The sequence below is a fragment of the Pithys albifrons genome, chromosome Z (genome assembly GCF_047495875.1).
Source record: "Pithys albifrons albifrons isolate INPA30051 chromosome Z, PitAlb_v1, whole genome shotgun sequence".
Classification (NCBI taxonomy): Eukaryota; Metazoa; Chordata; class Aves; order Passeriformes; family Thamnophilidae; genus Pithys; species Pithys albifrons.
In genome coordinates this window covers 61628438-61654531 of record NC_092497.1, presented here as the reverse complement: position 1 = coordinate 61654531, position 26094 = coordinate 61628438, and the positions used below count along the sequence as shown (strand labels likewise).

General features: G+C 38.3%; 1 protein-coding gene across 1 annotated transcript; it reads left to right on the top strand.

Moving 5' to 3' along the window:
• Positions 1–860: 860 nt before the first annotated feature.
• RHOBTB3 (Rho related BTB domain containing 3) lies at positions 861–26094 on the top strand. The gene is made up of 12 exons (XM_071580455.1): positions 861–1083; positions 1252–1468; positions 8141–8333; positions 10699–10850; positions 11644–11755; positions 12582–12950; positions 15058–15170; positions 16421–16532; positions 19584–19757; positions 20918–21084; positions 21368–21464; positions 22544–26094. Coding segments are annotated over exons 1-12 (1824 nt in total). The 5' UTR covers positions 861–1081; the 3' UTR covers positions 22660–26094.

The window sequence follows — 26094 nt, the reverse complement described above, 5'->3', positions numbered from 1 at the left end:
AGAGAACATGGCATTTTTAGGATGGATTTGGTATGTCTCTTGAGGAAGCTGCAATAGGTGGATTAGATGATCTTCAGAGGCCCCTTGCAATCCAAACCATTTTATCATTCTTTTTTTTTGTATTTCATTTTATTATAGTTAGATTGTCCTCTTCTGAAAACAACGCTTTAGTAACATCATAAAATGCTGAAAAAATGTACACAGCATTAAAGAAGTTACCAGGTTTATATTGGAAAGATAGATACTATGTAATTAAAAAAAAAAAAAAGAAAAAAGGGAAGGAAAAAAGAGTTTAAATATTTTAACAGAGGATCTTTACATTGCTCTGACATCTGTCACAGACATCTGTCACAGAATCACAGAATATGCTGAGTTGGAAGACACCCACAAGGATCATTGAGTCCACCCCTTAGCCCTGCACAGGACCATCACCACGACTCACACCATATGCCTGAAAGTATCATTCAAATACTTTTTGAACTCTGTCAGACTGGGTGCTGTGACCACTTCCCTCTGGTGCAGTGCAACAACCTGGGATGGCGATGTTGGTCCTTTTCCTGGGGGGCAGCATCAGAAGCGGGTCCTGCAAACGCCCTCCGGTGCAGGGCGGGACCCTGCGCTGCTCCAGCGCCTTGTCCTGCTGCGCTCACCTGGCTGCACCTGCTTTGCAGAGATCCAGCTCGCTGTGCCCGTGGCTGCGCTCCCGCTCGCTGACGTCAGGATGCGATGGCCGTGACCGCCCGTCCTGTTGCTCCGGGTTCAGCGGGAGCCGCCGGGCAACACTGCCCGGGCTGCCGATCCTGCTGCCGCTCCCGCTGCCATTGCCGATCCTGCTGCCATTGCTGATCCTGCTTCTGCTGCAGCCCCGGCGTGCAGCTGCAGTCTCGCTTGGAACAGACAGCACCGAGCTATCCAGGCTGGCCGCCGCCGCGGGAATGCGGCAGCAGCTCCGGAGGTCACCGCAGCGAGGCTGAGCGTGGACACTGACAAACAAGCCGAGCCCGCTGGGGATTTGTAATGCAAGCAGCCTTTCCAGATTTCTTTTCCGCTCTGCTCTCACCCTGCTGTTGGATTTGAGATCATGTATGTGTTTTGCTGTTGATTACAGGAGGGTGTTAAAATCCAGGGAGGGAAGAGGATTCGGAAGGATTAATATGTTAGTTTTGATTTAAGGGGATTGTATTTTCTTTCCCCTTATCCCTGCCCTTCATCTTTGTCAACACAACTTTGTCTTTATTATTTTTATTTTAGGTCTGTTAATATTGTAGCTTTTGGGAATGAAAGAGATGGTTTTTCTGAGGACAACCAGCAGCCCAGCCTGATCTGGAGCTATCTCGGGAGAAGTGCTCTCATTTCCCAGATCGACAGCAGCTTGTCTTCCAGTCACGTTGGAAACCCAGTTTTCACAGAGTATCAAGCCTGCGTGTTTGGAAATGTCAGACTGGTGGTGCACGACTGTCCTGTCTGGGTAAGACATCGGTCTCGGTCTTTTTAACTGCACTTAACACTGTAAGCTCTTCTTGTAAAATGAAAACATATCCTAATTTTAATCATTGTCATTGTTGTTGGATTTTAATCATGTATTAATCATATTTCAATTATGGGATATATTAAAAGTGTATAAAATGTAACCAGGCAAATGCTGCAAAATCTCAAAGGTGATACAGAAAGTTTCCCATTAACAAACCCCTGCCCACCTCCCTGCAGGAAGGCGGTATTGTCAACTACGTTGCTTAGTGGAAATGTTGTTAAAGATAATCCATAAGTAAACAAGAATGCCTTTTTTGTGACGGTGAATCATCCCTCCACATATTTGTCAACAACAAAACTTTTTTTTTCCTGTAAAAATGAAAAGGCCGTAAGTTTTCCAGCTGTGACAAATGATAGATTAAAAGATTTGATATTTTGCAAAATACAGTGTAGGAAGTAACTTTACTTCTCTTCCAAGGAATAATCACATCTTAACATTATTACCCTTATCTGATGGTAAATAGGTTTTTGCAAGTTGTCAGCACTGTTGTTAGTAAGTGAGATAACTTAGTTGTGGGCATGAGCAGACCAATGATTATGTAAGAAATTATACTGATAATCTAAATTAAAATATTTTTAATGACTACTTAGTAGCCTTAAAAAATGTTCAGCTTAGCAGCTTTTAGAAATTAAAACAATAATCAGTTTCAGCTCCATAATTTTATCCTTTGGGTGATTTTTGTGCTCCTGTAAGGGAAACCTTTTTCCCCCATCTTCAGGAATCGTAACAGCTCCACAAAATACATGATCAGAAGCTAGCAATCTTAAAACTAAACAATCTAGTTTAGCTGTCCTGTTCTTTCTTTTTCCTGCTGCATTTACAGACACCAGTTCAGATGGACTGAGGGAACCTGTTTCTAATCTGTGAAGCTGCATGTGACCTGCACGTGCAGTTTGCTAGAGTCACTGAAGCGCAGCAATGAGTTAAATCTCCTGAATATAAATTAAGGCTGTAAGACTTCAAAGGCTGTTTTCAGAGGAATGGAGGATGGTAAGGGAGGTGGGAAGGCAAGCGGGGATATCTGGAGAAGGGGGAAGAAAGGACCTAATCTGGAGATGCAGTTGATGTGTTTTTATGTTGTGTTTTTTTCTATTTGCCCTTTTTTGAAACAAGGTTCTTCAGCTCCTTAAAATTTTTGCCCTTCAAAAGCTACCTTGTTATTGTCTGAGTTACTGCGTTTCTGAGGCCTCAGATTTTTTTCTTTTATCAGCTAAAGGAGGCAGGAGATATATTACTAGGAATGTTCAGGACAAACTGGCATTTTTCTCTTATTTGAAGGCATCTCAGATAGCTGGACTGGACTCTGCAGGAGGTTATTTGTTATGCATGAAGCAGTGTCCTGCACAACAGGACTATATTCCGTAGTCTGGATGCTTGAGGTTTGCTACATCACAGTGGTTGTTTCGGGGCTGTTCCTCTGGTAGCTTGGGGAAACAGTACAGAACAATTCAAAATGTTGATAGACTTTGCCTTGAGTCATATTCTGCATAGAAAAGGATCCTCGTTGCATGTTACCAAAGCACAGAGGTGGTGGTATGGTGGGCCTTGCATTATTTCCACCTCTTACTGCCTGAGCATAACACAAAGGCAGATTTTCATTTTACCTGAGATTTGTATCTCATCTAGATTAAATCCATATGATTAAGGCAAGCTAGTTGTAGACATAAACTTGGCAACTGAGCACACTGATAACTGTGAGGCTCAAAACTCAGGGGTGCCCAGCTGCTCGGTTTGTCCTCCCCAGACATCAGCCTGGAAAACCAGCTTGGATGTGAATTTAACAAGTAGAGTTCCCCAGTGCACTGGGGTGACCCTTTTGTACAGCAGACTGTGGTACAGGGTGAGTTTGCCTGACTTCCAAGTCTGCTGATGCATGTGTCTGTCAGCCCAGGCAGGGGATTTCTAAAGCAGATACCTCCGTCTGTGCAGCAGATTACTTATCTGAGTAAGTTCAGGGGACTAGAATTTATGGAGAGTACACCCGTAAAATTTGTCCTGCTGCTGGCCTGATAAGAAATTGCAGAGAAATCTTGAAAAAATGGAGAAGGCTCTGGTATGTGGTGTGGAGGGCACCACTGGGAAGAAGTTTCTGTTGATGGAGACTGGGTCTGTAAATGCATCCTAGAGAAGCATGAACTTTCCAATATTCCCAATGGAGTTCAATGGAAATCCCAGGAAAACAGTACTATGGGGTGGCCAAGTGCTGCTCATCCCCACAAACAGTATTTGCTGTTGCTGCTGCCTCAGTTCTAGGGCTGGGCTGGGTGGACATGGGGACATTCACGAGCAGCTTTTAGAAAGAGCGTGGGCATTGCAAGGGCACTTGTGTGAGGAATTTCACTGCTGTTCCATAAAGGCATTCATAAATCATTTTTAACAAAACAAGTATTGTTGTCTTGAGGGATCATGTGATTTTGAAGAAAAATTATGTTTTCAATATCTCTGAAGGCCTAATTTTCAACATTAAATCTTGAGAAGTATGATCTACTAACGGCAAGAGTATATTATGGGACATGTAGAATGGAGGCATGCAAGGAAAGAATGAAGCTTTTTCCTAGCAAGTCTTAAGAGAAATAGCAACAGAATTATAATTTTAATTAATAAGGTCATCCTATATTAACCTTAGTTCTGCAGTAACTTTTTCCTTTTGTGTCAATAGCTGACTTGGGAAACAGACTTTGCCAAGACCAGGTAGCATGATGAGGAATAGCTGCTACAGGAATTTCATAGATGGAGCCTTAAACTAAGGTCATTCCTTAATCTGAACTGTTGCTTATCATCTGAAGAAATTCCCACTGTCATTTTTGCATGAAAAGTTCTCTAAAAGTGATAATTGAAGGAGGCTCCAGATGCTCTGTCTCAGTGATGCCTTGTGCAATTAAGCCATTGTTGCTGGAGGGGCTTTCAGAGATGTTAAATCAGGATAGTGAGGGTGTACAGAAACTGCACAACAGTAGCAGTGGGTGTCTTGAAACGCCAAGTTAGCATATTCTGCACTTTTCAGTTCTTGATGTACCCAGGGCTTACCCTTGCCCTGGGAAAGCAGGGTGCCTCCCCACCAGAACTTCATAAAATTTGGTAAAATCCATTCTGACATGATTAACAGACACACATGATTGTGGCACAGTGCACAGATCTCCACAAAGCTCCCACAAGAGGCAGCCACACACACTTGGGAAGCTGTGACAGCCTGCATCACATTTATGTAGGATTTCTTTCTCCTAATACTTAAACAAATAGTTGTATTTGCACTCCTGTATGACTGTTTCTGGTAAGGATTTTGCCTTCTCTCATACGTGCAAAACGGAAATACAGCAAGTTGGGCTCAGTACAAAAAGGATGAGGGAATCATATGAGGCAAGGAGCAATTTTTTTTATTGTTTTGTTTTCCAGAATACAACTTTTTTCCTGTTAGTATTATTTTCACTATGTTATATTGACCTCTTAAGCCACTGTTATACACACGAGCAGGGACATGCAAACAGAAGTCTACATCAACGTGATTGGTTGAGATTCCTATCAACAAGTAACAAGCAATAGGATGGGATGAAACAACCTCAGGTTGAATCTGGGGAGGTTTAGGTTGGATAACAGGAAAATTTCTTCACCTCATGGGTTGTCAAGCACTTGAACAAGCTTCCCAGGGCACTGGTGGAGTCCCCTGGAGGGATTTAAAAAATGTGTAGATATGGTCCTTACCGATATGATTTAGTGGTTGGCTTGGCAGTGCTGGGTTATTGGTTGTGCTTAATGATCTTAGGGGTCTTTTCCAAGGTAAATGATTGTGGGATTCTAAGAATATTGTAACAGGTGCCTCTGGTTGAGTTTAGGGCATGGAGAGTCTTTCAGGACAGTGTTGACTGGACAATGCTCTCCTTGGAGAGCCAGGGTGAGGGCTGGGGCCAGAGCAGTGCCAGGGTGTCTGTGTGTTGGTTACCTACCTGGTCCTCTGCTGCTGGTGGGGCTGGTGTCAGGATGAAGCCATGGCTTCATGTATTTTGGTATCCAGAAACCCTTGTGCTCTGATGTAGGTCAAGATGAGGTTTATGCTGATGATAAGCACAAGAGTCAGACTTGTTTTTTCACATGGGCATGGCTGTGTTAATATTGAACAAAACCTTAGACATCTTCCCAAAATCTTTCCTTTGTGACATGAGATTTACCTCCATTGTAAACTGGGGGGAGACCCAAATGATATACAAACACACCACTACATGTAAAAAAGTACATATTAAATTCTGTGAGAAGTTTCCAAAATGTTTGTTGCTATACATGTTTAAAGTTATGGCAGAGTTATTGTGTATTTGTGCTCTACACCTTGCTTATCATACTGCTGGTTGTCTCTAAGCTTGTTGAGATGGGCAGTTGCAAACCTGGGCTGAACTTGAAGACAGCTAGAAGAAAATTGCAAAGGAACAGGCACACTTTCTGTCTCCCAACACAGAACAGCTAAATATTCTGCTATTTTTGCCTTTGTACTGTATTTTCCCTTAACCCTTGGTTGTGTTAAATGTATCCAACCCTATTAAAAATTCTCTGTTGAGATCTTCATTAGCTAAAATGTATTAAAGCTGCCTCTTGAAAATTCTCATTTTTCTCCTGCCTGCGTGATCAGGTTCTGCAAATGCTTATCTAGCTGGCTGTCATGAAGCACCATAGCTGGTACTTTTACTGCTAGATGTGCTAAAGAGGCATTTTTCTGTAAATGTTATATACTTAACAGAGCCTAAACGATTTTGTTAAATGCAAATGAGACTTTCCTTAGCCTGGGATTATAATAATCTAACTAAGTTGTCTCAAAAATACAAGTACGAAGAGCATTGCACCTAAAATGCTCTCTTATCAACATGATTAATCATGTAAGGGTTATTATTGATAAATTGCTAATTGTGGTTTACTTGTTGCAGAACAAGAACATCTGTTAAAGAAATCAATTGAATGCCTATTATTATTTTATTTCCTGACTTAGTTCTTTGTAAGGGCAAGACCTGAATTGGAAATGATGTGCACTGACAGTGTAGGCAAATATTTGCTGACTTTGATTTCCATCAAGGTCATGTTACTTCTTGTACTTAGGAGCATTGCCGCTACCTCACCAGATTTCAAACAATGACCCTTTTGAAGTGATCCAAAATAGTTTTATTGACAATGCAAGCCATGTCACTTCTTGATATTACTAATCTTTTATGTATTTGACTCCCATTAATGCTCTTATTTCTGTGATTTGTTCTTCAAAATTCACATTGATCCTCCCCAACCCAAACTGTGAGTCCTGCTCTTTTATAACTTCTTCTGTGCTCTTTTATTCCTCTTTTCAACCTCATCTTTATTTCATCATTGCTAATTTCACTTTTTTTTCCCTCAATATCCTGACTTCTTCTGGTTTTGTTTCATGCTATTCAGGGCTGTTAGAATCACAGAATCAGAGCATAGTTTGGGTTGGAAGGAACCTTAGAGATCAACTCATTCCAACACCCCCTGCCATGGGCAGAACACCTTCCAACAGGCCAGGTTGCTCAGAGGTTTGTCCAACATGACCTTGAACACTTCCAGGGATGGGGCAGCCACAGCTTCTCAGGGCAACCTGTGCCAGGGCCTCACCACCCTCAAAGGAAAAGATGTCATCCTTATGGCCAATGTAAATCAACCCTCTTTTACTTTAAAACCATTGCCCCTTGTCCTATCACAACAGGCCCTTCTAAAAAGTTTGTCCACATATTCTCATAAGCCTCTTCTCAGCATTGAAAGGACAAAATGAGGTCTCTCTGTTCCAAGAGGTGCCAGTATTTTAGGGTTTTTTTAGTTGTTTTTCAGTTGTCTGGACTTGTTCCAGATTTCTGTCAAGAGTTTTCAATTGATTTTATATGTAACCCAAGGCTTTCCCTGGTATTTTTGAACTACCTTCAGATAAAGCAGAAATTGTGAAATTATAGTTCCATGACAAATACACAAGTAATAACTGTGTATTGCCTATGGATACAGTACTGTTGTAAATTAACAGGGTATTAAACAATTTGAAAGTGTAAGTCTTACAGCATGGAACAACAAAAAATGCATGTGAAGTCAAAGAATAAAGTTTAGGTATGTGATTGAAGTCCTTGTCCTGAAGACATTAACACTTGTTGAAGCGACATGGAATCTCTTGTGAAGTAGATAAAAGTCACACTGAATTTATTAATTTTTTATTTAACAGCTCACAGGTACATAGTACAGTTCCGTGTAACCCTTCCCCTAAAATGGTGTGATTAATAATGCTTTTGTATAAATTGCTGAAAACCTCTACCATTGAAACTGTGTTTATTTCCTAAATGAAACAATTATAAAGTGATTAGATGTAAAGTTTTTGCCTGCAAAGAATATTCCTAGAAAAATCCAATTTTTATTTCTTCTTGAAGAATTCCTGAATTCATAGGAGACATTTGTTGTGTATTATAACTTGTTCTCCAAACAAGGAAATTGCAAAGCATGAGTTCTGCTCTTTGTTGCACATCTTCAAATAAGAGCTTATCAGTGAGAAATACTTCTGAAAAGTTTTGCATTAAGAACATTGAATATTTTACCTTTTTCTTTATAGACAGTAAATCCTTGATCAGTGTATTTTCTTTTTAGGGCATATTTGACAGTGACTGGTACACCTCTTGCAGACTCATTGGAGGAGCTGATGTTATTGTGATTAAATACTCTGTCAATGATAAGATTTCCTTTCAAGAACTAAAGGACAGTTATGTCCCAATGGTAAAAAAAGCATTAAACCACTGCTCGGTTCCAGTAATAATTTCTGCTATTGGTGCAAGAAAAAACGGTATGTATCCAACCCCCTGTAACAACAGTTAAAATCTCATTTGGAAGTTTGGTGTGGTGTAATTTGAGTGGAAGCTGGTTGTTTTTCCAAGTTGCTAACAGAAACAATTAGTCTGTCAGGATGAGAGTAATATGCACATGTATTATGGCTCTGTAGACGGATGTATTGTCAAGAACATTGTGCTTAATTAACCCCAGTGATGAAAGGCAATTTATCCTTCTCTGACCTCTGCAATGACACTTCTTGCGGAGCCATCACACATGGGGATTAAATCTAGTACTTTGTATCAGGAAACATACATTTAGGCATGAGATGAACACTACAGTTAAGAGTTCTCTCCGGTCTTCTCTCAGGTATAAAGTATCTCCAGTGTATGAGATTAAAATTGTATCCACCAATTTGCAAACACTGGAGAGTGGGTGGGAAAAACCTTGAAATTCTCTGGGATGTCATCAGATGAATGGGCACACCAGCCTTTTTGGCAGCACAAAGTGTCACATGCTGCTGCATCAACAGAGTTATCTGTTTTGACAGAGTAATTATGGTGCAGATATGGTATAGCTATGGTATAACTTTCTGTTCACACTATGCCCTGTCCAGTCTGCTGTGAGAGCAGCAGAAATTGATTTTACACAGAATACTTAGAGTTGGTGTTGTTGTGGCTGTTTAATCAATGTGGAAATCAGAGTCTTAACATCTGTGTAATGACAGAGTGGACTTACAAGCATCCAACAGCTGACAAGGACAATGTGAGGGTAATGAGAACATACTCACCTTTTGTGTGGATGTTAGGAACTCCTATCTATATCAGGCAATTAAAGTTCAGAAGGAGTACAGATGCCCATACAACAAACTTACAAACTTTATTCTGTATTTCCAAGTGTTTCTCATTGTGCTTTTACTGACTTTCATATGGACTTTTTAGTCATGGGGTCTAATTTTTAATCTACTTTTTCCACTAAAGCAATGAATGCAAAACATGACCCTGACTTGCCTTTTACTTTATAAATTGGTGAAAACAATTGTTTCTGAGCATCCCTCTTTTTAATGTGTAAGGCTTATGATGGATGTAGATGCAGACAGTTATTTTACAACTTACATAGAAATATTTAGATATATGAAGTATATCTTCCGTGGATGGAATGTTCAGGTTTGCCATGGTCTACTTATAGATCTTTTAGCTCAGTGAGTGATAAAGGACAGTTGAATAATTACATACCAATTAAATAGTTGTGTTCTTCCCTTTATTATTTACTGATAATGACCAAATGTCTTTATGCTCTGATTTATACAGGGGTAATAAATCTGCCATTCTGAAGGCTAAATTGTTTGTCTCCCCCACACCTTTTTGTACACTTCATATTTAAGCACAGGATACCACCACACTGAGGGACTCCGCTACTGGTTTTATTTTTCCTTTTCCAGCTATTATTTTTCTGTCTTTCTCCCTAAATAATGCAGCCATGGGAGACATCAGGCTGGACCTCTGGGTTTGCTCTGGGACCTGTCAGAGCAAACTGCTGTGCACACACAGAACCCTTTTGTTTCTAGGAGGTATTTGTGAACACAGCAGTTTGCTCATACAAAGTACTAAGATCTTAATCCTCTGTAGTGTTAAATGGTGCTGCCAAAAAAAAAAAACCAAACAAACAAACCACAAACTTAAAAACCCCCAAATCTCTTTTATTAGATGTTGTCTATAGGTCTAAGCAGAAGACACTCAATGTGGACAGCACATTTTAAAGAACAACCATGGCTGGCAGGTTCTTACTGACATTAAGCAAAGCTGAGCCAGGGTGGCTAACAGATTTTTAACAGTTAACTGCCATAATCATAGAAATACCTATTTTGGTTTTTAAAAAATGCATGTAAAATATGTGTAATTGAATATATTCTGCAGTTTGTACATAACCATCAGAGTTTGGTCTGGAGTGAAAATTTTCTGCTTCCATTACTGTATATGCTTCTTCTTGGACAGGCCATGATAATCAGACAAGTTTAAGGGTGACATTAATGAGTGGTAACACCTGAAGGCTAATACAAGACCTGGGCATATAAAGGGCATTTTTGAGCCACAGCCAAATTTGGCTTCTTGAAGTCTGACTGGTCTTTTCCACCATAACAAAACCAATGAAGTAATCCTAACATAATGTATACTGAGCTTTGTAGAGAGGCTAGTATTTTGAACTGATTATTAAGAAGTTGCTTTTTTTCAGTAATTATAGATGTCTTGCTATAAGATTACTATTTTTCCATTTCCATCTTTGTTCTTTTCTAACTAAGGTATCTTTAAAACTACTTAGGAATCTAAGAATTCTGGATCATTTGACCAAAATGGCTTTTTTTTTCATCACTTTTGCCCCAGGAGTGCCTTGCACCTGTCCCCTGTGCACTTCAGACAGGAGGAGCTGTGTTACAACCTCTGAGGGAGTTCAGCTTGCAAAGGAACTAGGAGCCACTTACCTGGAACTGCACACTCTTAATGACTTCTACATACAGAAGTACTTTGGAGGAGTGGTGAGTGAGAATCCTCTGGGTTGGAAGCAGCATGGCACAGGTGGGAGGTGCACGACTGATGTCAGGGCCTTGGAGAGCAAGTGCAGGTACACAAAAAGCCCTTCCACCAAGGGCAAATTCCTACAGATGTGACATTTAGGTTAGATATTAGGAAGAAATTCTTCACTGTGAGAATAGTGAGGCACTGGAACAGGTTGTTCAGGGAAGCTGTGGATGCCCCACCCCTGGAAGTGGGCAAGGCCAGGTTGGATGGGACTTGGACCAACAACCTGGTCTAGTGGAAGGTGTCTGCCTATGGCAATGGGAATTGGAACTGGATGGATTTGAAGGTTCCTTTCAAGCCAAACCATTCTAGAATTCTATCTTCCCAGCTGAATTGGCAGTACCAAGTTTGCTCCAGTTTTAAGTAGGAAGGTTTAGGAAAACCATATAACATATTGAAATAAGTTTTACACTTCTGCTTGACAAGATACAGTTACCACCTAAAGGGGTTGGTAAATGGAATATCTTTGTGTCTGTCATTTCTAGGAGGATGAAACACACAAGAATTAACCACCATCATTTGAATAAATAGTCTTTTAAGTAGTGCTAATTCCACCTAAACATGGTAGCTTCTGGTAAAGGAGCATTGGGACTTTTCTGGACAACTGGTCATTGTGTCAGTATCTTCAGTCCTGCATACAGTAACCTGTTTATACTTCTTAGTTTGATGTCTAAGTTGTTTTAAATAACTAGGGTTAAAAAAAAACAAACAACAAAACAACAAAACCAACAAAACTATTTCTGGTTTTAGCTGGAATATTTCATGATCCAAAGTTTGAATCAGAAGTCATCTGAAAAAATGAAGAAAAGGAAAAAGACTCAGAAGAGCCATCGAGTCCAGCCACCTCAGCTTGAACAGCCAGGTGCTCACTGATGTCTAGTCTCTGTTGTCGTTTGTTATGTGTGTCATGTTCTGTGTGTAATTAACATTTGTAATTGTTACTGTGAGGTGTGCTGTCTATTGTCAGCTCTACTGGTTATGTTGCTCTAGTTGCTTCCTGTCTTAGCGACAGTTTAATTAATTTAGGGAGAATTGCATGGCAGGATGCAACATTGCAATGGACTTCTAGTTAATTTTAATAAAACTAATAGGAGTGGTTTTCTCGTGGACTTGATGAAATAATGAAAACATGAATTAGCACAAGCTTTACATAAAAAGCTTTACAGACAAATTCCAAAAAAAAGTTGTTAGATTGTGAATTTATTATTCTACAGTATCATCAAACAATGTTTTTGTTTGCTGCAGATTAAGCAAAGAAGAGATGTATGCCCCTGCATGTGATTTCTGAGCATCTGATGGATTTATTCAGTGAAATAATTACTGACAAGTAATTGCCTCTAAATTTGTAATTGCCTCTTCTTACATGTGTTAGCAGTTTGTTCAGATCCTTGAGCAATCTCTGTAGTTTGGGACACAGAGTCAAGGTTTCTTTATAATGTAACTGCCTAAAGAGGGTCATGAAAGGATGGACACTTACTATTAAAACTAAGTATTTCTTAACTTTTTTTATTTTACTCTACGAAGTATTTCCATTTTTAGAGTATTTCACTGAAGATGTTCAAACAGCATGTAAGAAAATTTTCTTAATGAATGCTTCCTTCAGAAATTGTCCTTCATTCGACCACACCAGTTGTCCTGTGGTTAACACTTACTTCAGTCTTTACAGCCTGATTCATTGTCTTTCACAGAAAAAATGCCAATCCTGAAGGGTGAAGCCTCTCACTACAATGCAGACCTGCACAACCTGCTCTGCTGCTGCCAGTGTGCTGATGTGGCCTTCTACCCCGAGGACCTCAGCACGGTGGTAGAGGCTCACAAGATCATCCTCTGCTCTGTTAGCCCCCTCTTCATGCTGCTCTTTGAGGTGAAGAGCCCTGCCGACATCCCTGACACTTCTATCCTGCAGATGGCACAGAGTCTTTTCGCGGTGGAGCCAGGGACTGCCTTCCCCCCAGAGCCCCATGAGGTCGTGCCCTGCATCCCACCCGTCAGGGTGGTGGTAAAGGATTCTGTCTTCTGCTCTTGCCTACCAGACATCCTCCACTTTATTTATTCAGGTACCTGCCAGGAACAGGTCTGGCCGCTCACGTCCTGTGCAGCTGTTGTCTTATGAAGGTGCATGTGCATCGCCCTGAGGAACATGTCTTTGCTGTTGCAAAATGATGTTTCACCATGTTTCTATCCCTTGTATGAACAATGTCTATATGAAAAGATCACATTGCCTAGATTTACCAAAAATTAAACTACTGTCATTCCAGATCTATTAAACCTAAATTAAATTAATTCATAAGCTAACAAAGCTAACATCAATAATATTCAAAAGATTTGCTAAAAGAAAATCTAAAATCTGGGACAGTTTCACATCCCAGGCTTTTAAAATATTTTGAATGGTTGCATGTTCTAAACACAAGGACAAAAGTACAGGCTTACCAAAGAAAACTCAAGTAATTTTTCTTCTGGGTATGGTGCTGATGAAGAGAAAATGGTGGTAACTTGTTGGAGTCTGGGAACCTCTGATGTTTCATGAGTTCTGGTACCAATTCAGTACAGACAGTGACCTCACCTACCTAATGCCAGCTGTCTGTTAAAATAGCACTGATATTTTTCTAACTTTTCAGATGTTGCTTAGGAATCCTCAGCTGAAAGTTTGCTTTGTTGTCTTTTTTTTTTCTGAAAGTACCAAATACATGTTTGTTCTTTGTAAAATATTTTTCAACTTGTCTGTGCATAATATATTTTTTATATTTGTTGAAAAAATTAGTAGGCTTTTTAATGATGCAATCCCATTTTATCTGCAATACTAAAAAAAGGAAAAAAAGCCACAAATAACTATAATATTACAACTATAAAGAATCTCAGTCAATATCTGTATACTGATATTTGCCTGACATATGAAAAATATTCTGCCTTAGTTGGTGAGACATGAGCACTGGCTTATGAAGACACAAGAGAGAATCTTTCAGCCTTCAGTTAGAGATTGTACACTGAAGGTATCTCTTTCAGTTTTTTGCAAAACAATGCCAAACATAAAGAACAGATGCAGAAGTTTTTCAGTGTGAATGGATTTCTTTTGTTCTTTCTTACTGGAGACATGAATAGGGGATTAAACCTGAAATTTCAGCAGGTGATGGGGTAAGTGTAGCATCTTGAAATCATAGAATAATTTGTGTTGGAACACATTTATGAGATTATCAAGTGCAACCACTAGTCCAGCACTGCCAAGCCCATCACTAAACCATGTCTTCAGATGTCACATCTACACATCTCTTAAATCCCTCCTGGGATGGTTACTCCACTACTGCCCTGGGCAGCCTGTTCCAGTGTTTGACAGGCCTTTAGGTGAAAAAATTTTCCCTGGTGCAAGTTGAGCATATTTCCTCTCATCCTGTTAGTTATTACCTGGGAGAAGAGAGTGATCCCCACCAGCTGCAATCTCCTATCAGGTGACTGTAGAGAGCCAAAGGCCCCTCTGACCCTCCTTTTCTCCAGACTGAACATCTTTGTAAACATCTTCATCTGTTATCATTTGTAACTTGTGTCTTCTGCCTTGTGTGCATTAATTTTACTTTTTCCCTTCCTTTATACCAACCAAAGATGTGTGAAACTGTGTAGCTGCAGGAAAAGCTCTGCTTTAGGTCACAGCTCTCAGCTTGAGAGACATGACCAAAAGTCATTGTGCTTTTTGGTGCCTCTAAGAGGCAAGGAGGTCTTTTGAACTTGAGGCACAGGCTGGGAAGAGCTAAATTTATGAGTTTTCAGTTTTTCAGGATCATGGCATGATGCCCATCAGTTTTAAGCACTTACCATCCCTATGGTACAGATGGGAGCTAAAGAACTTCCACAAATATGGACACACTGAGAATTACTTTTATCCTGAATCTCTACCTGCATTATGTAATGACTGAGGTGGGAGGAATTCAGAAATTGAGTTTGAAAGCAAGTGAGATGCTGTAGTCTGTTGCTACTTGATTGTCAAAGTACCATGGAATTTTTATTGTGCAAGAAATGCATCTTGCTCTTCCTAAACACAAAGGTTTGGCTGATTTATGTGCAACAATAAAAGGTTTCTGCGTGATCTGTCTGGCATTGATACCATCTTCTCTCTGCCTCCTGAGGCCTGTTCTTTGTTGGTTTATAACCCATCTCTCCCTGGTCTTGTTACAGGTGCTTTCCAGTGGGAACGATTAGAAGAGGATATAAAAAAGAAGTTGAAGGATCCAGAAAAAACTGAACATGTTCTTGAGAAAGTTAAATGCATCCTGAAAACTCCGGGAAAGGTACATCTAACTCTTTGGGTCACTGTTAGTTGCTTAAGTTCCTGAGAAATTATTTTGTAGAAAAGGTTTCCTTGTCAGTTTTGGTTTTTTTAAAGTAATTTTGACTTACACAGCCCGTACAGTGTCATCAGGGGGTTGTTTGCAGGCACGTAGAGCATAGAAACACAGAGATGCTGATGCAACATGCAGAATTAATGTAATCAGTAAAAATCACACAAGTGGGTATTCTAGAAGGATTACCCGTATTCACAGCTTTGCACATTGTCTGACAATATGATTATGTGTTGCTAATTCCCATGTAATAGAGGCTGCCCAGGAAAGCTTTGCTTTCCTGAATATGTGCCAAAAGTTGGGCTTCTGTAGTAGATCTGGAAGGGTGGTTTCTCTTTCAAGTGCTGCGATGTGGAAAGCTGTCTATAACTCAATATATTTAATTCAGTAGATGACTTCACAGTAAAATGTAATTCATATCACATTATTAAGTTAATAAAAAGTTGCAATATAGAACTAGTTTTAACAGTCATTTGCTGGTGGAACTTTTATGTTCCCATGACAATAGAGAATTTGCTCACAGTATTTCTGTGTGTTTAAGTTGGAACCTGTCTCAGGTGCACTTGAGATAACACAAAATAAAGATCAAAAAGTTACTGAGCTGTTTTAAGCTTCTGAGTGCTTAGTTGTAGGCTTGCCAGTCCTAAATGTCTGTGACTAAAACATACATAGGTTTGGACCTGGAAAGAACCGAAAATTTTTGAGATAATAAGCCTGAGCTGTTGTTGTTTCTTTTATTCTTTTTGTATGCCTTCAGAGTACTTTTATTTCACATTTAAACATTTTTCTTTGAAGGCCAAAAAAATGAAGCGTTATTTTTCTTAATAAAATTTTTTAAAATAATAAATTTAGATTTTAACCATAAATTCAACCTTGTCTGAATTTCACTTATCACAATCTAGCAAAGTGATTTTTATGTTGTTCCTTTTGGCAACTTTAGATTACATTTTTCAGGTAAGAAAATCAAAACTGAAAATTGACTGGGAGTACTGGGTTTTGAAGGATCTTGACACAGGCGTGCCCAGATTATTTTAGGAGAACTCTGTATTCCAGCCTTTAAGCTCCATCTGCCTCTGTGGAGGCAATGCCAGGGAAATATCAAGAAACACACAACTTTCACCATATAAATGATGCCCTGTAATTTTTAATTCTGTGGGCAACTACACATGACAGTGCTGTATTACCGATTTATTTTTCAGCTAAACCCTGTAAAGGACTACAGGTCTCACCAGATAAAACAGCTGTATAATACTTCTCTCAGGCTGTTCTTTAACACACCTGTCCTAGCTGATGTCATCTTCAAAATACAAGGTAAGGTCTCTCAGTTCTTCTTGGCGGGGGCACCACTGTGACTCCAGCCTTTATCCTTTATTCCCTCTGCAGAAGTGTGGGACATGGAGATGGCCATGTTCTGTGGCATCACAAATAAGGAAATTTGCTATCACTGTGGAAAGCAGGGAAAGCTTGTCCCTGTGGATGCTCTACAGCAGTATCCATTATCAGCGTAGTTTGTCTGGGCTGTACGGTGGCCTTTGCCTGTCTGATAGACTTTGTGCCTTCCTGATTGACATACACCCCTCAGAGGCTTAACGAACTGAGGGCTGTGCTGCAGGAATAGCAATGCCACAGCACCAAGGCTAAACCACGCATTGCACAACAGCATCAGTGATTTGATTCTGTTCTCTTTCTTCCTCTTCCTCTTTCTCTTTCTCTTTTGGGTATTTTCATCTTGCTTTACTTTGTTTTATTTTATATTGTTTTATTATATTTTGTTGTATTTTGGATAATGCTGTTTCATTTTGGTTTATTTTATTTTATATTTTATTTATATTTTATTTTATATTTTATTTATATTTTATTTTATTATCTCACTCCTGTTCCCACCTGCACAAGCACTGGAACATACTCAAGGGCTCTGCCCTGCATCACACCTTGGAGAGCCATGATCTCCACATCTGTGCTTATTACCCTCAGTGGAAATGCCAGAGATGATGGTTATTCACTCCACCTTCCCTCTCTGTCTCAGGCAGGTGCTGGCTGTGGATGTGAATTTCTTACCCTTCCAGAAGCCAACAGGGACTTGCTTTATTCTCTGTCCTTCTTCCCCCCAGAATGGGCACCCCAGCAGTGTACGTAGATGTCCTGGGGTCTGATGACCTGCAGATCTGGTGCCATCAACACCCACTACATTTGGCTGCCCAACGTGCTGCAGTGCCATTTCTGGAGGAAATTAAATGTATTCATCCTTAAATTGAAAGATATGATGGGAGAAACCTATTGCATGCTTTTCTAAGAATAAGAAGGTTTTTAAATGCTTAATGGTTTTCTTAATTTGTCTGTACCTATCCTTCATGCAGAAATAGTCTTTTAGAATTAGAAAATTGTTTGATTACTTTCAGTTTTATATCTCAATACTTCAATTAGGAAGCATTTAATCCTTCAAGCATAAGCACAAAAGGACAAGCAGATTCTTTCTAGATGTTCTGTTTCATATACCAGGAGGGGGGAAAAAACACAAAAATATCTTTGAAAATGAGAGGAAAATACTCATGTTGCGTTCAATGACACAATTCACATCAGTGTCCCTCCCACTCCTGAAAGAGGCTTTGTGGGAAGTTGATGAAAGCAGAACAACTCTGTATTTTTTACAGGAAAAACCAAAACCTGAATGGGTTGACAAGCATTTTAAAAAGCATGCTTATGTGCTAATAAAATGTGAACTGTTTTTCCTAATACTTGATACACCTTCCAAACCTTTTTCTCTAATTCATCAACCACAATAACTGTATTAAAATTAAGGAACTACTAAGAAACTGAAGGCTTGAGTCTTGATCAGACAAATAAATTTGTAAGTTTTCAACTAATTCCTTGGATACTCCGCATTGCTTTGAGCTTTCTAGCTTACAAAAGTGCTTGGGAGCCATGGAAAATGGGAGCCCTTTATGTTTGTGGAAGGACACATAATGTGACTGAACGTCCTAATTAGTAGATTGGTGTCCATTCACATGCACATACAGAGCCGCATGTGTGTTTTACATCACAGCAGCATCATATATTGCTCATGTTATGACCACAAATATATAATACCATTCACTAGTGTTCTCTCCATATACAAATATATACATTTTGGATACAGCTTAGACATTTTGGAAGTAGAAGCACGGGGAAAAGAAATAGAATAAAAAATTAGGACTTCAAAGAATAAGGTAGGTGCCAGTGTTGCGGTTAAAGCAGAAATAAGGACAGCAACTCCTTCGTACGTATTTACAGTATATCTTTCTTGCATATCAGCTAATCTGTTTATTATAATTCTGGTTAAAACATTTACATCCAACTGTAAAACTCATTTTGGTTTTAGTTGCTGTCCTGACTGGTGCTTGTTTGGCACTTCCTTGCACACTGATGGGACTGCTCAGTTCAGCAGGACTCTGCAGCATTCTGCGTGTCAGCACTTCCATTAAGAGCCTGTAGCCACTGCTTCCCAGGGCTGTTGGCCTCACTAGGTCTTCCAAATGCTGTAGCAGAGAAAGGATTCACTTGCAAATAATACAAAATTAATATATTTCTGGAAAAATTCATCAGGTGTGGTTTTTTTCCTCTAAGACAGCCATCAGGAAATCCATGTAGACAAAATGCTTAACCCAGTTAAATTCATACTTAATTAATGGAATTTCATCTGGAATAATTTGCTTTTAGTTTGTGTGGTTATTCTAGTACACACGTTCATTACCAAGGGATTACTGGTGAACACAAGTTACTCATAAAATCATAGAATCATTTAGGCCGAAGAACCCTAAGATCATCAAATCCAGCCATTAATAATTTCCATAACAATTCATAGGATTGCATATTTATGCAAATGGCTGGAGGTTCAGTTACTGTGAACTGATGTATTCTATTTTGTTTGTTTTATTTTGGTTTAATTTTTATTTTGCTTTTTGTTTATTTTTGCTTTTTTGGTTATTCAGTTTTATTTTATATTTTATTTAGTTTTGTTTTATTTAATTTCATTTCATTTTATTCTCACTCATGCTGCCACCTGCACAAGCACAGGACATCTCAAGTACAGTGGTGTCAAGAGTTTTTGCTGGTATAAAACCCATTTCTGATAGATAAAATGTTGCTCTATTTGTCTCATCTGATGTTGAGAGTGTATTGTCATCATAAATTTGGTATTCCATTTTGTTTGATAGGCAGATGTGATCATCTTGGCCAGTGTGAAGTGAGTGTGTTATGAGTTACAGTTAACTTCAAATATTTAAATCATGTTCAGTGAAGTGAAGACCTTCTAAGATGAGCTTTAAAATAAAGACCTTTCCGTGTATATAAAATCATTGTATATTTTTATCTTGCATCCTGCAGGTGCAACTGTACCAGCCCACAGGGCAGTTCTGGTGGCTCGCTGTGAGGTTATGGCAGCTATGTTTAATGGTAATTATCTAGAAGCAAATAGTGTCCTGATTCCAGTGTATGGGGTTTCCAAAGACACTTTCCTCTCCTTTCTGGAGTATCTTTATACCGACTCCTGCTGCCCAGGTAATAAAATTTTAAAGAACCACATATATCTGTTGCTTATTTTTCCACAGTAGGACATTGATAGAATGTAATGTAGCAGCATTTCTTTCACTAAAAAATGCCAGTATTTTAATGTGTAGCATTTCAAGAGAGAGAACTTGTTCATATTGTGCAATAAAGAGAAATCGATCTTACTCAATTAAAACCAGCTGTAGGCAGAAAAATATTACTAGTAAAATTATATATTTGTTTTATGCTTACATAGCAAGACTCAAAAAAGGTGAAATTTTATTTCTGATCCATTACAATATTTCTAATTTTCTTTCTACATCACAATAACATTGCTTTCTAGCATTCGTTCTATGTTTTATTTCAAAGTTGTAAATTTTTTAACATGCACATAGTTAAGTTTTATATAAACAGCGTGAAATTTCAAGAATACCTAATTTATACACGTGGATATATTTGTATGTAAAACTAGGAAAAAAAGTATATCAACAGGAGTGGGCTAAAATATTCTGTGTGTCTTAACCTTTGTCTTCTTTTATGAGATGATAGCCTACATACTGAGTATGAAATATGATCTAAATACAGCTAATTTTCCCTTAATGAATGAATGAATGATGTTACAATACATATTTTTGCTTTGGTTTTCTTTTGAAATAATTCTACCTTATTCTTCAGTTTTCTGTGTGTTTCTCTTTTCATTCAACCTAACATTTCTTTGTCCATCAGTTCAAATATACAACCACTATAACATATTTAAAAAAAATACAGTTGCTCTGTTTTGTCTTTACCCTTTTTGCTATATTCTCTTGTAAAAGTATTATAGAAGAACTTTCATGAAAGAGAAATTAAAAAACTAAATCCCCATTAATCATAACTTACATATATCAGCCATACTTGACTCAGCATCTTCAAGAAACAGGATATTGACAGCAATTTTTTACTCCTGCCTGCTAAAATGTTCTAAACACTCTTTTCTTCTTAATCAAATAGCTTATCTGGAAATAGAAGGTGATATAGCTAACTTAAAATTGTAAGACTGAAAAATAAGATGATCACAGCAGTTTGACTTTGTGTTTGTTGTTACGTATTTAAAAGATGACTTGGTGAAAAGTGGCTTTGATTAACTTGTCAGGAAAGTAAAATACATGTACTGTATGCTTATTGTTTTTCAGCCAGTATTCTCCAAGCTATGTCTCTGTTGATCTGTGCAGAGATGTACCAAGTAATGAGACTTCAGCATATTTGTGAGCTTTATATTATCACACAGCTCCAGAGCATGCCTAGCAGGGAACTGGCATCCACAAGTCTCAGTATTGTTAGCTTGCTCAAAAAAGCTAAGGTATGTGTTGTGTGTATCAAATGAGAATATATATGTTGACCCTGATTAGTTGTTCAGGTGCTAAGATTTTTAAGACCTTAATAATATCTGTTCCTGTTTGTTCTCAAGTTTCCACCTGTTCACATATTTCCATCAGTGACTTTACTATCTCCCACATTCAAAACTTTCTTTAGTGAATTTCTATATTGACAGTGGAAATCTGAAATATTTTGACATGTGAGACATGGTTGTGTTTCAGACATGGAAACATTACATGTTGTTTGTGTTTCCTTTCCTCTCACAGTTTCACAATTCCGATTGCCTGTCAACTTGGCTTCTTCATTTTATTGCCACTAACTACCTCATCTTCAGTCAAAAGCCTGAATTTCAGGAACTTTCAGGTAATTTATCTGTTAGTTCTGAAACAATAAATGTTTTTCTGTTCTTCTTAGATCAGGAGTGATGTTCTGGACAATGTAACTTTTACATGAGAAGATGATTAGGGTTTCTTTAGGCTGTGCAGTCTATTCCAGTAGTATGGTTCACTATCCTATTTTGGGACCAGCATGTGACCCAGCCAGCACTGCATCACCTTGTCTTTCGGTCCCCATCCATAACTGAATTGCCTGGAACAGTTTGGACATAGTATGTCAACCCCTTCACATTATAATTTTGTTTAGTTTGTACATTTGAATCATGGTAATGAGTCATTTGAAATGCATCCTCTTTAAGTGTTAGACTTTTCCTTGAATAAGGATTGTTACAGTACTCATGAAATCAAACAGCTATTGTCCATTTGAGTAAATAAATACAATTTCCTCCAGGGAACTGATATTTGTTTTCCAAAACTGCTATTTGCTTCCTTATGTGTAACTCTAGAAAGTCTGAGTCCTTCAAAGGACAGGAGCCCACTGCTGTAGGCTGACTCTGGAAACTGGGGTAGGGGGATGAAAATCAATCTTCCTGCAAAGGCAAGGGGGATTCATCTAAATAATGTGGCTAAAAAAATTTGTTACCTGATTTTGTCAGTGACAAAACACACAGGCTATAAGAGATTAAAATCTTGCTGAATTCCTAATTATGCTCCTCACTGACTGTTTGTGGAGGAACCAACATACCCTGATTTATGGTGTTGCAGCATGGAAAAAGCCTTCCAGCTGACCACCACATACAGCTATCATCTAGGTATAAAGAATGTTCATATTTAGAAATATCTCTGCTCTCTTTAATGAGTATTGTATTAATTTAAAAACCCCCACCAAACTGTTAATTGCTAACTTAATAGTAAGGAGAGATCGTGTGGTAACTTGTATGTCCTGTGCTATAGCACAGCTCAATGCAAAATGGGCAGTGCTCTTCTTTATGTCTCTTGTATTTATATCCTTAGTGTTTTTTAACCTATTTAAAAGACTTTTTGCAGTGTGTGCACTTGTGCTGTATGTCTGCATATTACATTTAATTTCTCTACTGCTTTGTCTAGTCGAGGAGCGCAATTTCGTAGAGATGCATCGATGGCCTTCCAATTTGTACCTGAAGCAGCTTGCTGACTACAGGAACTATATCCACTCTCAGAAATGCCACTGCACAGTAATGTAAGGAGACTGGACACACACAAAGTGCATCTTGACTGTGAAATGTCAGATTGGGGATTATGCAAAATATAAAAACCATGTCAAGAGTGAAACCAGATGCTTACCTGCTCTGGAACACTCCATGCCATGCTGTAGTGCACTTACAGACATTCCTTGTTTTGCTGATAAATCACTCTATTTTTTTCCTTCAAGCATTGAGAAATGTATCTTGAAATTTTATTTCAAGCATAAAGACTTCATACCCTTGGGGATTAAATGTAGTACAGGACACTGTCATCTGTTCCTTCTTCTAATTTCTGTATTGTTTATTTTATTGGTTTTCATAGTTACTTATGGCTGCTGAACTCAATTCTGTTGAAAAAAGACTGGTTTTGTAAATCATAGTTATAATAGCAGCACAGTAGCAGTGCAGGGAAGCTGAAAAGCCAGGTCATAAACTGTTTATACATTTCAGAATGCAAAAATTTACTGCTGCATTTGTTGGTTTGTAAAATAAATGGTAGGCCTAATAAGAAGTTACTATTAATTTTCTACTTAAAGTAAGTCTGTATTTCTCTTACAATCCTGTGAGTAGATACTTTAATTCCAGAGGAATGCCTATGCATCACTGTATTTTCTAGTGAATCCCAAGTCTCTAAAAATAATTTTTTCCTGACAGTAAATAGGAGAAGAAAGTCTGTTTCAACAATCTGCAGAACACCTTTGCCAGTGTGGTCATGTTGTATTTTTCCCCATGAGGAGTAAAATCAGGGAGAGCTACATCTGCTCAGAGCATACCCATAGGGTACTGATGGACTGGGAAGAAAGGATAGGGGTCAACAGCCTTTGTGGGAGAAAACTCACTGGCAGAAGTGACTTTTTTTGGGAAAAGTGGGTCCCCACAACAGCTGACCATCCAGGTATCCTGGTCATGAAGAAAGTGACCCTCATGGATATGCCAGCCCTGCGAGGGATGTCAGTTTTTGTGGTGGGACTTTGAGCTTGACTGTCCCCAGCAGTGTCTCACTTTATCTTCATGTACTCAAAAGCTACACCACACCATATGAGACAAACCTAACTGCAGATTCTTTGAGATATAACAGAGAAATCCTGAACATTATGACTGGGATGATCTTTGCAGATGCTATTTAGCGTTTTCTTGACCAAAATAATGTCATGCTACTAACTTATGGGTATACATAATACTAATGCCAAAATTAACTCAACCTTTACATAAGGGTGTCTACCTGAACATAGGTGCTTTTCTAGAAACAAAATCTTACCGAGGAATTAAATGCTTCATTATCATTCCTGTTCTTTCAATTTTGCCTCTTCATTTTGGTATGTAGTCTGAAAAAATTCCTTAGTGTTTCCTCGGTGTCCACAGGACACCACATCAAATGTATCTGGAAACTGCACCTGTGAGAAGGTGGAAAGGCAAATTACTGGAGCCGAACCTTTTTATTTTCCCTTAGCTAAAAGATTTGTTTTTCATATTTCAGTACAGTTTTATAGGTGAATTGGTGTTTTCAAATTCCATGCTAGAGTCATAGATATATTTTTTCTGGTGACATTTTGCAGAGTTTGAGAGGGTATTTCCTTCCTTATTTTGGTATACACATACAAAAAAAAAGAGCTTGTAACTCAGCTGGCTGCTGCAGGCTCAAAATTCTGAAGTTAGTTTTACGCAAGAATGATGATTTTAATTGTTTTTAAAGCTTTACTTCAGAAGATCCTAAAATTCTTTAAAAGATGAGATATACTTGTCTATCTCTTGCATATAAAGGAATCTGAAAGACAGAGAACTACATATCTATTTCAAGATCTCTGAAGAAAACTGAAATCATTAAAGAAAAAATGAGTAGGAAAGTTACATTGCTGCGACTTATGTGAAAATGGTAATTTTTATCATTATATAGTTATTAAAAAAGTTAATAATAAATTAGGGTTATGTGAGATAAGAATAAAACTGTAAGTTTTTTAATCTTAAAGTCATGGATAACAATGAGCACACAGCTGAACTCCAGCTTGCCTGGTCACCTGACAGCATTTGCTTCTACCAGCAACCAGCTCAATTACCAAAAGTGAGGATTGTATTGCCTCCTAATGATTTCTTGTGCAAAACTGATACAAAAGCTCTGTGAATGTTTATCTGAGCTGCATGTAGTCCTGAACTTTTAACACTTTGAAAGCTTTCCCAGGTTTTTTGCTAGAAGTTAGTCTGCTGCCAGTGATTTGCATATGGATAACAAGAAAGAAAACACTGGTTTTAACTTTCTGTAAATGTTTTGTAGGAACTTAAAAATAGGCTTAATGGAAATACAAATACTTTATATCCAACCCAGAAAAATATTTTACTATTATGCATTTTAGCCAGTGGTAGCCTCAGGGTTTATACAGAGAAGTCAGGCAGTGTAAAAATATTTATTATTTATTCACAGGTCAATACATACTACTATTCAGACATTAAAACAGCTTTCCATTTTCCTCAGTATACTCGTAATGCTGCCTGTATCAGGTGCAGACATTGACCATCTGATACATTTTAATTCTTGGAAGAATTCTTACTATAAAAATTCTTATTTTAATTTTTGATGATTTTCTGTAGAAATGTATTTATCTTAAAAATATTTTAAACCTAAGAAGTCAGCATTCAGAAACATGACTGAAAATACATCATGATGCTTTGTCAGTTGCTGTTGGTGGCTGTTTTTAGTTGAGGCTTTAGGACCTTACAGTCCTTTTAATGGAGACTTTAAGACTGTGGTTAGTCAGGAGTTAGGGCAGTACTGCATTTGATATTTGTTAATGACTTTGTATAGTATAAAATAAAAATTATTATGATACAAACCCCCACACTTTATACTATGATACAAAGTAAAATCAGGAACCAACTGGAAAGAAAAGTTATTTAAGAAAGTAATTTTGAAAAAGTAATATATCTGAGAAATGCCTCCACTGGTTTAAGCATCTCCCAAACACTCCCGGCACTGGCAGCATTGAGGCAAAGAAGGAGGTCAATGGTGAGTTTGGGTGCCCTTAGGCAGTCCTTGTAGCATTAGAGATTGAATATTCAAGCTTAAGTTTAAGTGGAGATGCAACTCCTGAGTCCATCTTAAAGCTAACTCTCAAAATTCGCTTTTAGAAGATAATGTTTTGAATAATGGATTGCACCATATAACGTGCTGTACCAATATATGTATGTGCTTGTCCCAAACTAAACTAAGCTTTATAGAGAATTATAAAACTTTCTGCAGTAATAATGTTTTCCACATGATAGGTAGAAAACCTCTGCTATCTTCTTTAGGCCATGGTGCATTTTATTTGAAAAAAAAAACAGCTGCTAGACAGAAGAATAAATATTTTATTCAGTGTGCTGAAATTCTTGTATGTTTTTCTTTTAAAATACTCTGCCTAAATTACGTATTTTTAGAATGCGTATGTAAAATTTTGATACAAA

Bases quoted from the DNA above. Each gene is read 5' to 3' on its own strand.
- RHOBTB3 (XM_071580455.1), top strand. The intron at 16,533-19,583 runs GTAAGGTCTCTC...TGCATCCTGCAG, and splicing joins TGTCATCTTCAAAATACAAG to GTGCAACTGTACCAGCCCAC. The intron at 19,758-20,917 runs GTAATAAAATTT...ATTGTTTTTCAG, and splicing joins TACCGACTCCTGCTGCCCAG to CCAGTATTCTCCAAGCTATG.